Source organism: Battus philenor, unplaced genomic scaffold, assembly GCF_028537555.1.
Source record: "Battus philenor isolate CCGP_79_NKW_IND1 unplaced genomic scaffold, ilBatPhil1.0.hap1 SCAF_26, whole genome shotgun sequence".
Classification (NCBI taxonomy): Eukaryota; Metazoa; Arthropoda; class Insecta; order Lepidoptera; family Papilionidae; genus Battus; species Battus philenor.
This window is the reverse complement of record NW_027181689.1, coordinates 3,683,424-3,696,560: the sequence shown is the minus strand read 5'-3', so window position 1 is coordinate 3,696,560 and position 13,137 is coordinate 3,683,424. Positions and strand designations below refer to the sequence as shown.

The 13,137-nt window shown below is 31.7% G+C and overlaps 1 protein-coding gene and 1 long non-coding RNA gene across 2 annotated transcripts; both read left to right on the top strand.

Moving 5' to 3' along the window:
• The first annotated feature begins 925 nt into the window (after positions 1-925).
• On the top strand, positions 926-1,682 carry LOC137925291 (uncharacterized). The gene is made up of 3 exons (XR_011107662.1): positions 926-1,068; positions 1,226-1,383; positions 1,605-1,682. It is a non-coding gene; the product is annotated as an uncharacterized lncRNA (long non-coding RNA).
• A 98-nt stretch (positions 1,683-1,780) lies between these two features.
• LOC137925209 (two pore potassium channel protein sup-9-like) lies at positions 1,781-11,201 on the top strand. Its single transcript, XM_068768615.1, has 8 exons — positions 1,781-2,078; positions 2,643-2,798; positions 4,432-4,558; positions 5,398-5,588; positions 6,180-6,367; positions 6,976-7,090; positions 7,785-7,872; positions 9,004-11,201. Exons 1-8 carry the CDS (start codon positions 1,952-1,954, stop codon positions 9,755-9,757), a joined length of 1,746 nt encoding a protein of 581 aa, XP_068624716.1. The 5' UTR covers positions 1,781-1,951; the 3' UTR covers positions 9,758-11,201.
• The last annotated feature ends 1,936 nt before the right edge of the window (positions 11,202-13,137 follow it).

The window sequence follows — 13,137 nt, the reverse complement described above, 5'->3', positions numbered from 1 at the left end:
AGCCTTGCAGTGGGCATCTATGGGGTGAAACGACGACGACAATGAAGATGTCCAAAAAAACAATGTTGAAAAAACAAAAACACTTTCAATTTTTAATTCAAATTCATATAACTAATTGAATCACTTGACATATTCTTAAAATGGTTTACACATACAAAATATGTGTGATAACACATCTTTTCACACATCCCGGCAGAAATAAACTAGCCATGAACATTCAGTAATGTCGTTCCCTATGGAACAATCATTTGGTCTACTTCACTCAATTATCTTTTTTATATAGAAATATGACTTCTACACCCCTCACTACTCATTATTCTAAACCCGAAGCAGTAATTTCACTATACCAATGTTACAATTAATCTTATAACCTATACGTTTTTTCTTCATCCTTCGACTTGTGCATTTTTGGTCTGATTTGACATTTACTTAAAACCTATGGAGGGGGTTGCAAAACCAAAATTTAATTCAAAGTACCAAAACTAGCAAACGATGGCTGTAACCTGTTCACACCATAAAATACCAAAAATAAGTAATAACGATTATCTCGTTACGTTTATAAATATATTAAGAAAGAAATGTAGCTCGATTAAATTGTTACTAAAGCATCTTTGAGAAAAGCAGCCCCTTATATTTGACTGCCATCTAGACAAAAATCATAAAACTAAATAAAAATCTGATTCATATCAGTAAGTTGCCATTACTATGCTCAACTATATGAAAAAAAAAAAAACAAAATAAACTGGTATTTAATATATTTCTAATATCATCTAAAGATGGTAGTGATGCGATAATAAATAATTTTAAGTAAACTGGTACTTTAAATTAATAACAAGACTGGATGTCAAAAAAATTGTTACGTTCTATATTCTGGCCACACAAATCAGGTCAATCAAGGAAGTGCAGTCAACCTGATTGCGTTTAGTATTGTTTTTTTACTAAATGAAATGCTGTTAAATAAATCGGTTAACGCCGATTGCCTTTTCAAAATGATCTGGAGATAAATTTTTGTAATGTTAGAAGAGAGTGCAAGTGCATTTTTCAGGACAGCCTCAAAAAGACAGACAGGTGTGACAGCGATAGTGAATACCGCATAAGATATTCTTTTTTATTTATTTCCATTTAAGGTTCATGTTGTAATAACAATTTTTGTTACGGGCAAGATATTTCTTTAATTTGTTTATGTAGTTGTATTTAAAAAAAAATGTCATTTTATCTGACCCAGATTCGGTGCCGTGTGAGTTGACCTATTGGATTTGAATGCGGACTCAATGATGTTATTTTTAGGATACGGCTTTGCAGATAATTAAATATTTATTCCGTTCTTTAAGATGGATGAGAGAGTAACGCACAGTATTTGTCGTGATTTAATCGTTACGAATGGTAAGTCCTTTGTTTTAATTTCGATGTTTTTCTCATTTGTTACTTTTTAGGAACGCGTGATAAATAGCACAATAATAATTAAACAAAAATCTCCAGATCAATCAGTAATTGCTCTCAATCTCTTAACTATTTTGTATATCTTTTTATATTATTATAACACAATATTTGTTATAAATCGAAATTTAAATTACTTCATAATAAAATTTTTCCTTTGCTTGCAGATGGGTAAATCGAATAAAATTACGAACTGTTGCATTATAATTTAGATAGAGAAATGAGATTCTAAGTATAAAACACATCCACAAAATGATTGTTACTATAACTATTTACTTTTTTAATGAATATGAATAATCAGCAAATTAAGTAGCAACAACTCTTAAAAAAAAATTCTAAAAACTTCAAACCACATATCACATATCTAATGGCATATAATGATATGCACAAATAGGATCACATTATAAAATGGTAACTTAAAACTTTGAATAGATGCAATATAAGATTATTGAACTAAGTTGTGGGCTGAGGAATAGAGGGCACCAGGTCCCAAGACTTGAGTGACTTGGCAGTGATGAAGAAGCAAAATGTTCGCACTCTATCTTTAATTGTGTGCACATTCACATATTTGCTGATTGGTGCGGCTGTGTTTGATGCATTGGAGTCTCCCACGGAGCGAAGAAGATTTGAAGTTTTACAAAGTATGTTAAAAATGTAAACATTCTTATTGTAATGCAGTTTTAAGGAAAACTTGTATTAGCTTATTCTAAGAATATTTAAAACTCCAATATTTATTAAAATTACGACAATAATTTCTGAAATTGTAAAACATAGTTTCAATGTATGAATTTTTTTAGTTTGTTATTAACATGTTATATGACAAACAAAACCTAAAGACTGTTTTTTTATAACATTTTTAATGTTAGTTATAGACAGAACATAAAATCAAATGCAACGTGTTTTTGCTTTTATTATCTTAAAACCTTATTTAATACATGTTCCTAGTATAGTCAAAGGATTACTTGGAAGATAAATTTAACTTTTAAATTATATTTTGTTAATATTTATCAGATGTGGGGGGGGGGGGAGGAACATTAGGTGTACATACCACATAGTCAGTCACATGCAGCACAAGGCTTATAGTGAGTTTCAATTGGCTGATATGATGATGAAAAACATTTACTACAATAATGTACTGAAAAACTTAGTGTTTTATATTTTTGCAAATTAGCACACATTAAATACTAATTTATTTTAAATTGCAGCAATAGAATCCATGTTAATAAGAAAATATAAGATCTCGGATGAAGACTTCAGAGTGATGGAGACCATAGTGCTCAAGTCGGAGCCGCACAAAGCTGGGCAGCAGTGGAAGTTTACAGGTGCATTTTATTATGCAACTACTGTGCTCACTACTATTGGTAAGTAAGCTATAGCTTTATATGTTATAATGCATCACTAAAAGGAACAATGGGCTAATTTCAATATCTAACGGTACACAATATGCAATATTTAGCAGACATAATAATGTTCCTTTGAGGTTTTTTTTAATATCTGCATATATCAAGCAGTTTCAGTATAGATATCATGGATGAGCACCTTCAGTGCCCCACCATCTTGTGTGTGATGAAGCTGTAAATACACATGGGTGAACAGCATTTATTAATGACAGGGTTTGAGGCAAATTTTTACACAGTATAAAATTTTTTGCTTTTGACATTTTATAGTTATTTAATAAATTCTATTTGTATTTTATACAACCATTTAAAATTTTATTCACCTTTTTCATTTTTGTTATTCGTTTTTGTATATTTGCCCTATATCTGTATCCACTCATAATCCTAGGCTTCATATTATGTTTTTGATAACAATTTTTTTAAACTTTTGCCTAGCGGGTTTACACCCGCATTTGCACCCATTAACAAAACGAAAATGTATAATTTAAAAGTAAGATATTTGATTGTCATTTTTACTATGAGTGTTGTATTAAAAACCAAAAGTTTGGGGTTTGCACAAAATTAAGCTAGTTTACATACATTACTGCTTATATTATTTTACAAGTTAAAAGAAGATTTTCACATTCACCAGAGTTATATTTAAATTAAAATAGGTATAAAAAATACAAATGTATGGAAATTGGTGTGTTTAATAGTCAGTAGTATCTGATGTTATAATCCAGTAATAGCAGCTCATCTAGTTTGGTCTCCTAAGACATTGTGAAATTGGAATGCTAATTGTGAATATTGATCGACAAACCATATTGAAGACCTGTGTCCCTAGACCATTATGTCCAGTCAAAGGGACCATATTTTTAAACATCTTCAGTGCTACACCCACCTTAAATTCAATTGGATCATTAATGCCAATACAATGTGACCTTTTGTCATTATTATAGAATTTCGCTTTTATTGATGTCAATATGATTTTCTCAATTTATTTAGACAATTATAGGAAGTATAACACCAAACTTATTTAATCACTTTAATTATTATTTTTTTTAATATTCTTTATTGTACATGCTAGGATACATTTAAATAGTTTCATAATTATATACAAAAGAGTACAATGGTATTTTCACACAAGATGATCTCTTACAGGCAACCATGTTATGAAAATGGTATAAGTACAAATAATGGTTAGTTAATGTGTACACTTACATAAATATATACTTATGTATATAGTTTACCACATTTTTAAAAATTAAATCTGAAAAAAAAAATTTTAATTGATATTGAAATGGCCTCAACTCTAAAACGTCATTATTTTATGAAGTCATTTGAAGTGTTACTAAATAATTAATTTAATTCAAATACTTAATTTAATTCAAGAAACAGGAACTTACTGGATATAAGGGATCATATTGTAAAAGCGTAAAAAAACACAGTACGATTTAGGAGTAATAAAGATTATAATGTTCTTAAATGCTGTCTGGTAAATATACAATAATAACAAATTCTCTATTCATATCCACTGTTATTGTGATTACAGCTTGATTTTTTAATTTATAGGTTATGTTTTGATATAAATATAATTGTTTTAATATTTCAACTACAGGTTATGGGCACTCGACGCCTTCGACTGTTGGTGGCAAATTGTTCACAATGTTTTATGCTATTGTGGGCATACCACTCGGCCTTATTATGTTCCAGAGTATCGGTGAGAGAGTCAACAGACTTAGTAGGTAAGAATTGATACATATTAGATAAAGATTAGGGAAAAAATACATATTTAACATACATACATTTAAGTATAGTATATAGGTGCCATTTTGTTTAAGGACTTCTTTACATCTTGTAGGTAGTGACATAATGCCATTACTATAGCGAAATTCAAACTTCTGTTCAAACTTAATATACAGATTTAATGCCTTTTTTCCTTTTTTTCACACTATAATTAGAGTTAATTTTACCAAATATGTTTTTTATTAATTTCTTAATACTTAAAGAATTTTATGAAAAAAAAATTATGTTGAAACTTTCAAAATTTCAGAGATATATTCTCACTATGGAAACAGCATTTGACAAATTTATATTGTTCATGCATTGCAAATTCATGTTATCTTTTACAGCTGAATTAAGAGTTTGTGTACAGGGTGTTTTGTTGTAGGTGTAAATACTTCAAAGAAGTAAATGCATAGCTTATTTGCTGCCAAATAATGTATATTACACCCTATTAATAAATCAATGGTTTTAGATATAATAACGTAATTATAATATTTTAGGAAAAAGCGTTATATAAATTTTGATTACTGCATAATAAAATTACAAATTAAAAAACCGGTCCTATTATAGGAGAAGGCTTTTCATTAGCGGAGGTCCAATGATTAAAATGATGGTAATGAGATATTATTTTAATATTTGTTACTGCACACTGTATTGCCAGAAGTTATTGGTCTGTTGCATTCCAATAGAAAAAAATATTGTAACATTTCAAACAAAAAGTTTTTAATCTTTTTGCTAAAAAATTTCTAATCATCATATATAAAGTATTATTCTTCATGTACCATTTTATTATTTTCAGTGTAATAATAAAAGCTTTGAAACGTACAATGAACTGCAACCAGACGAGCGCGTCGGAGGTGGACCTCATATGTGTCGTCACCACACTGTCTTCGCTTACCATCGCCGGAGGTGCAGCTGCCTTCTCCAAGTTCGAGGGATGGAGTTACTTCGACAGTGTTTACTACTGTTTTATAACATTAACGACCATAGGTAAGTAATTACGTTTTAAAAGAGTTGTATTGTTTTTCTTTTCCGTCGATAGATGCCCACTGCAAACATAGAAGAGAGAATAGAATTCTCGCGACTTTAACTATGCCATCGATTCTCCCAGTGGGGGGTACACCAATGTGGTCGCCTTTAGAGAACCTCTAATACCATTTGAGTAGCAATTGTAATCCACACAGAAAAGTCTAAAAAGTTTTTAAAAACGTTCCATTTTATAATAAATAAACTGTTACATAATACGAGCCATTTTTCAATATTGATAAAATTTCGCAAATTGTATAGTAAAATGTATTTAAAAGTGATGCAAAAAAGTATTAAAAAACAAAAATTATACTGGCTACATATAAATAAAAGTGGACAAAATGTATATTGTGATAAATAATAAAAATTAAACATAATAATATTACTTCTGTTGAAAATTATTTAAAATTTGGTGATGGAGAAGAAGCAGGATGAAACTGATGAAATTTTAGATTTTAAATGAAAAAAAAATATTCAAGCGACAGTATTGCCAAGGACTTATCATTTAAGCATTCGTTCATTAAAACACTTCATCAATAACTCTTATAATTTCAGGATTCGGCGACATGGTCGCTTTGCAAAAGGACAACGCATTGAACCGGAAACCTTCGTATGTGATGTTCGCTCTGATCTTCATCTTGTTTGGGCTCGCCATCGTAGCGGCGTGTTTGAACCTTCTCGTTCTGCGGTTTGTTACAATGAACACTGAAGATGAGAAACGGGACCAGCAGCAAGCCGAACAGGTATTTGTTCACGTTACTGTATATTTAAATTATTCATTGTTTAATATCTGTAGAATTTGTACTGGCAGAAAGAATTAGCTTGTCGAATTATAATAGAAAAAATAGATTAATGTAACATATTTCAGAGTCTCTTTATACAGGATGATTTTAAATAGGTGTAAAAGCTTTAAAGAGTTGTGTGTCTAACTCATTTGCTGTTAATCAATGTACAGAATATACTATCCAAAGTCCTTCAAATACGCCTAGCGGATTGGCAAGTTGTACTAGTAGTAGGTAGGATAAATAGCGGGCGGTCGACTAGTGCAGCGTATGACGTCCACGCACAATGTGAACAGACAAGCTCACTAAGGACGTAAGAAACAGTCTTCTTATGTCCTGGATGCAGGCCGCTTGTAACTGGTTATATTGGAAATTTTCGAACAGGCCTATATCAGTGATGAATACTCATATTAAAGTTATATGGAATTTTGTACAAAATTCCATATAACTTTGTCACGATCCCAGAAGTGAAGGACCTGTGAATATCCGCAATTATATGTTATCTATTTGAATTGAAACCAGCTAAGCTTTGTAGAATCGCAGATAGATAATATCAATGTACACTGCAGGCGCAGCAAGTGGCAGTGCGTTTGGAAGGTGACGTGATAACGGCAGACGGTGCGGTACTGCGTGGAGTTGCTCGTGGAACTCGTCTTCCTGCTGCACCACCAAGAGACCGTCCAGGTTTGTCAATATCCTCATTCTACTACTTCCAACCATGCGGCAACGGTCCATATTTGTCAGTATCTTACAATGATAAAAACAAAATGCATAAATTCACCATTGGAATTTTTAACAGAACTCTTATTGATCATCAATTTTTATATGATCTAATTTTTTTCGACTGTACTCTTTCGAAAGTTGTTATATTTGTGGAAAAGAAGCTGGAAGAAACTCCACAACACATCTTTTAAAAGTTTAATAATATTGATTTAAATGAAAACAAAATAATCAAGGACATCAAGATTCTTCTAATTTATGTAGTCATTTAGTTAGTCCAATATTTTTAGTAGTCGAAATTCTGGTATAGCCAGGTGAATAAAGAATATATCTATTTTAATTGTTTCTACAGTTTTATATTCTGAGGATTAATTTCAATAACATAAAAAAGTACCTCAAGTACCTGGTCAATGTTGTTAAAAAAATCGTCGCTTTGTTGATTAGTTAACATGTTGAGTGTTTCATAAAAAACTTGAATAACTTCTTTGTATTTTTCACGGGCAGAGTAACAGTGTGATGGCAGAAATATAATTTAAATAAAATAATGGTAATTCTTCTCTATAAATTAAAGGAATTGCAGTTATTTTTTTTAACAATAAAACATAACCATTTTATCATTACCAAGTAATTAAACGTAAAAAAATTTGTGATACCGCAGGTGACACGTCGATGATACCGTTGTACGTGGACGAGGATTATGCTCCCAGTGTCTGTAGCTGTTCCTGTAATTGTTTTGCACCCAATAAGTAAGTTACATTCAAAATATTTATTTATTTATTTATTGGCTTGTTACTACTTATTACATCAGTTATCGGCCAATATAAGTACCCTCAAAATCGGTCCTGCTATTACAGATAGCCGAAACAAAGAAATAGACAGACAGACAAAAATTAAAAACGGTATATGTAATAGAAGCGGTTATTTTAATTTTGTAAAGAAACTCCATACTTTTATTTATACAGATGACGCCCAGCTGTATAGTTCATATCTGTGTATCATACTGTTTCACTAATTTAACATCAGACTTCAAATAGAACCGGTTGTAATTGGCTTGCATTAAACTAATTATCCAGTTTATTTTAAAAGCTTTCAATGTTGGCCCCTTTACAATGGATTTTGAAAACTTGTTAGTAACATTGGATTTCGTTTAGAACACACAGGATTATAGGAAGTCTGTATGACGTTCCACCGGGCTATGTCCGTTGTTTAACAAGTATTTCTGTATTAACAAAGAATCGCAATATATTTTATGTATTAGGCCATGCATATTGTCAAAATTGAATATAGCCATAACGTTGCCGTCAGCCCAAAGACGCGCACTGCAAGCATATGCCTCTCCCGAAGAATATCAATGAGGGGATATACCGTATTAGCCACGCTGAGCAGGCGGGTTGGCGATTGATGCTTCATTCCTTACTCTACATAACCAAATTATGAAGGATTCTACTAATACTGCTTTTAATTTTTTTTAGTTTTACAAAATCTTTTACCAGGTTATTGAGAGAATTCACTGTTGTACCTCTGGATACAAATTCATTATGAATTTATTTTTATTTATTTCATTGATTAGTATATTAGTAGTAGTTGTGTGGTTCACTTTAGTTGTGTTACTTTATGTATATTACTTTTCGGGGCTACAGTATGTCTTTTTAAAAACTAATTGTTTCAATGTTCTTGAAAATAGGAATAAATCCATTCTATAAGAAGTCACCGTCATATCCTTAGGGTGTTTATATACAATTTTTGTTTCTCATACATTGAACCTGCTTCCAGTATAGGATATTTATAACTTTTGATAATAAAACTTTTTTGTATAGCCAGTTGCATTCCAAAAAGAAAAAAAAGTGATAACGTCGAATTTATATATTTTTTTTCAGATCAATACCATACAGGGATCCGTTATCGCCAGTCCCACCGACAAATATTAAACATATAAAATCTAAACATTATCGCGAATTAGGAGGCTTACCACGGTACATCGAGAAGTCATCATCAAAGAACAGATCGCAGACGCTACGGTTAAACTCAGCATCTGGGTACTTATACATGAATGCGAGAAACGACTTCACACTGGACCCAGAAGATTTTAGAGAAATGGTGGCAAAGAGAAGAGAACAGTTGCGTCGTGGAGTAATGATGTACGAGATGCGGTGTAATAACAACGAACAATACCTCAACCCTTACAGAAACAGCCTCAGCACAAGGATGGAGACCAGTCCGCACAGCTCCTCTCTCTACTCCATGAACATAAGATCAGAGAATCGAAGCAACGACCCACTAGTTGATGACTATGATTCAGAGAAATCTAGTTATGCAAGGAAGAAGCTAATGAAGAATATCGCGAGGAATACTAGCAACAAGCGAGTGGAGAACTATTTCTACGACGACGCAGTACTCCATTTCGACGACGAATACGCATTCGACGGTTCAATACTATTTGCGAAGAGGAGAAAATCTATAGATCCTAATTGGGATGAATTCGCTTGTGAGCTACCGAAAAATCCAGCTTACGCGGACCAAGTTTCAAACGACGGCAGCTACGGTTACTATTTACCCGATGATGAAGAACAACAGTACTTTGTGAACGACACCCTCACCTTCAATTTACCCCCGCATCGTGCAAGCATTTAGTGAAGTGTCAAAGACCAAAGCCAAACTAGTTTTAATATTAGATGAAAACTAAACATAAAAGGGCCAATTAAATTTAAAATATATTAGGAGACTTACAATTTTGCAGTAGTTTCTGATATTTGAACGTTATAGCTTTTATAAAGGCGTTTAGTGTTTTTTTTCTATACGCTTGGCTTGTAAATAGTTTGAGGTGTTCTGAAGGAGTGGATTGTGTGTGTAAGTAATATTTTCTCATTATTATACCGTCATAATCATCTAGTCTGTTACCTTCAAAATGGACCAGCAGTTTTATACCATGTTATATTTAATTTAAATATGTATCATCAGTTACTTTACCATCTATATTACCTTGAAACACATAAATTTATTGAATTTATGCTTCTTAATCAAGTTTAACTTTATAATAAAATCTTCATTGAGCTTCCATGGGAAGTTTACAGTAGCTCAGTAATTCATGCTAGAAAATAAAGTGATCCATAGTCAAACGAAAGTAATCTGGCTTAGCGGATTGGTAGGTTGTGGTGGTAATGGGTAGGTCACATAGCCTGCAGAAAGGCACAGTGTAGAACACTCATAAGGACAAAAAAACCTTGTTAATTTCATTGAATGATGTTAGATACAAGCCACTTTCATTGGAAATATAAAGAAATCTTACGTACAGCAGCGGACGTCGTACTGCTAAAGTTAACATGATTTGATACCAATGAATCAAGCACAGATTTGTTTTTTTTTTTAATAAGCCTCTTTAAATATAACTCTATCTCTCAGAAGAGATCTAATACTTCTAAATTGTAAAGTTAATACTTCGTAAATTATAGGTACATATAACATAGTGTGACTTCATTGTGCCACAGAAACTGTTAACCATCTAGACTATTTTACGATACTGCCAATAAGTTTAGGGTATGTGACAAAGGAGGTTAGCATTTCCAGTGGCTGATATTTCATATTGTTAAATTAAAAAGTCATTCTATTGTTCTATGACAGTGTTCTAAATTTGAATTTGTTTTATGTCAGATGTTATATTCCGAATTTTCGATACCAAATTAAAAATCGAGTTTATTATAGTCGTTAATAAGTGTTACATAATCTAAATTGTTGTAAAAATTAGTCTTTCTTTGAAAACATTGTTTATTTTAATAATTTTAGATTAAAAATCATTTTTGGTAAACCAAAATTTTATTGTTATGAATGTAAGTGATATAAATTGTTATAAATTTTTTTGCTTGCTTTGAGCAACAGTTTGACTGGCATATTTTGTTTCTAATCTCTATATAGATTTATTTGTATGGTGCCAAATTTAGTAGTTGTTTGCCAAAAAGGTGTGTGTGCCAAACTTGATATTTATTCTTCTTATGTAAACAGGGTATTTTCTCATATATATATGAGTTAAATATCTCCACATGTAAATTATCCTTGGATAGCAATGCATTATTTGATATACAATTTGCAATTATTTATGTTAACCTACTTTTAAACTTCTAAAATGAATGAGATAGGTCTTTATTTGGCTGTACTTCTGCTCATGAGGCAGACAGACTTGTTACGGCCTTACTTGGAAATATATGAGGGAGCCCTATATCCAACAAAAATGAGGGGTCATACCATGGTTGAAATGATAATGACTGTCTTTAATAATCGAAGTGAATATTACTATGCCGTAGATTATTACGGCAAGGCGAAAGAATATAATGCAAGGCTTATTACGTTGCAAATGAGTTGGCAAAAATCGCGGAGATAGCCGAAGTTGACCAATGCGCCAGCGCAATAAACGCTCGCTTACTGTTGGTACGATCTTTTCGTTATTAAAGGTATGACCATTTAGTGTGCTTCCTTTTGGGGTCGCCACAAGGACATCATTTGTCAGTTCACCCGCAGTCACTATACTATACTGTCTGTCGACCATTTGAATTTTATTTTCATACATAAATGCTATCTACTCTAAGCTAAAATTTCATATTTAGTTGAATATACCTCCAAATATTTCTATAATTCTTTGGATGTACAATAAATATAAAATGATTCAGAAGCAGACGTAGCCCAGTCGTAAAGGACTGAGATTGGGATCAAAGGTCGCGGGTTCAATTACTAAGATACAATTCACACTCCGTGCATTGAATATATAGAATTGCCACTGCATACAAACAAATTTCCAGAGGATGGGCAGTAGCGTGCTCTGCGGACAATAATACCAAACTGCGAGCGCCAATCCACCTGCCAAGTATGGCGATTGATATATCCCCCTATAGATATCTTTTGACGATGAAACTTCATTACGTTAATAACTGATTTAATTATAATAAAATTTGTAATATTCTCTATTCAATGTAAGACAACAATTTTTATTTAAGCATATTTGCATGGCTTTGATGTCTTAGTTCATTAAATCTCCAATATTTATTTCGTATTAAAATTAATTATATATACGTACAATACCCGGCGATTGATATTGCACATCGACCTTTGGAAAGGGACAATCGCCTAAAATCGGCTTCGTAGACAGAGTGTGGGACAGAGATAATGCTCTACAAAGCCGATTGTCTCTTTCCAAAGGTCGATGCTCAATTTTTATCGCCGGGTATTCTAATAAGCTTGTGATCATTGTATGTGTTAATTCAATGTCTTCCTTTCCAACATTTTATACTTGATATGTTGGGTGCTCAATATTTATTTATGCTTGTTGTGTGTTTACATTTGTCAGTATTTTGATTCTTTTGTTCTGTGATAATTTGTCTAGTCATATAGTTTGAGGTGATTAAATAAAAATTTTCTAAATAAAGCTCAAATTAAAATTGATTTTAAATGAAAATTAAAATGAATGATAACATGAGAACTTAAATAACAATAATAATGTAAGTCGGTAACAATGTTCACAATTATATATATGGTTGTACGGGTCTATGAAGATTATAGTTGGTAATTTAAAAATGGAAGTTTGTCTGTATTTCCTATATAAGTAGCAATTAAGTTGGGAAGTATGTATAATGAAGTTACTTCTGGCTCGAAATATACATTTATTTATCCTGACTTAAAATAAAACGGACATTTAGTCGACAGACGGTAGACCGACGTTTTAGCGACGATCTTATAAATAATATTTCACGATTTCTAACATGAAACTTATGAATTTTAATATATAATTATATAAGAGTTAATTAATATAGTAAAAACTAACCTAACTTATGTATATGTTAGTTTATGTATTCATTGATGTATGATTACGGTAATATGTCTGTCGGCCAAATGTGTGCCTAATGTCATTCGAAGTTATGTCTTATGAATCAACTATATTGTTTTCCTTTTGTATTTATAATAATTTACCGAATATATTGTTAGGTATTATGTATTGTATTTTGTACATTTAAATTCTGTAGGTAATA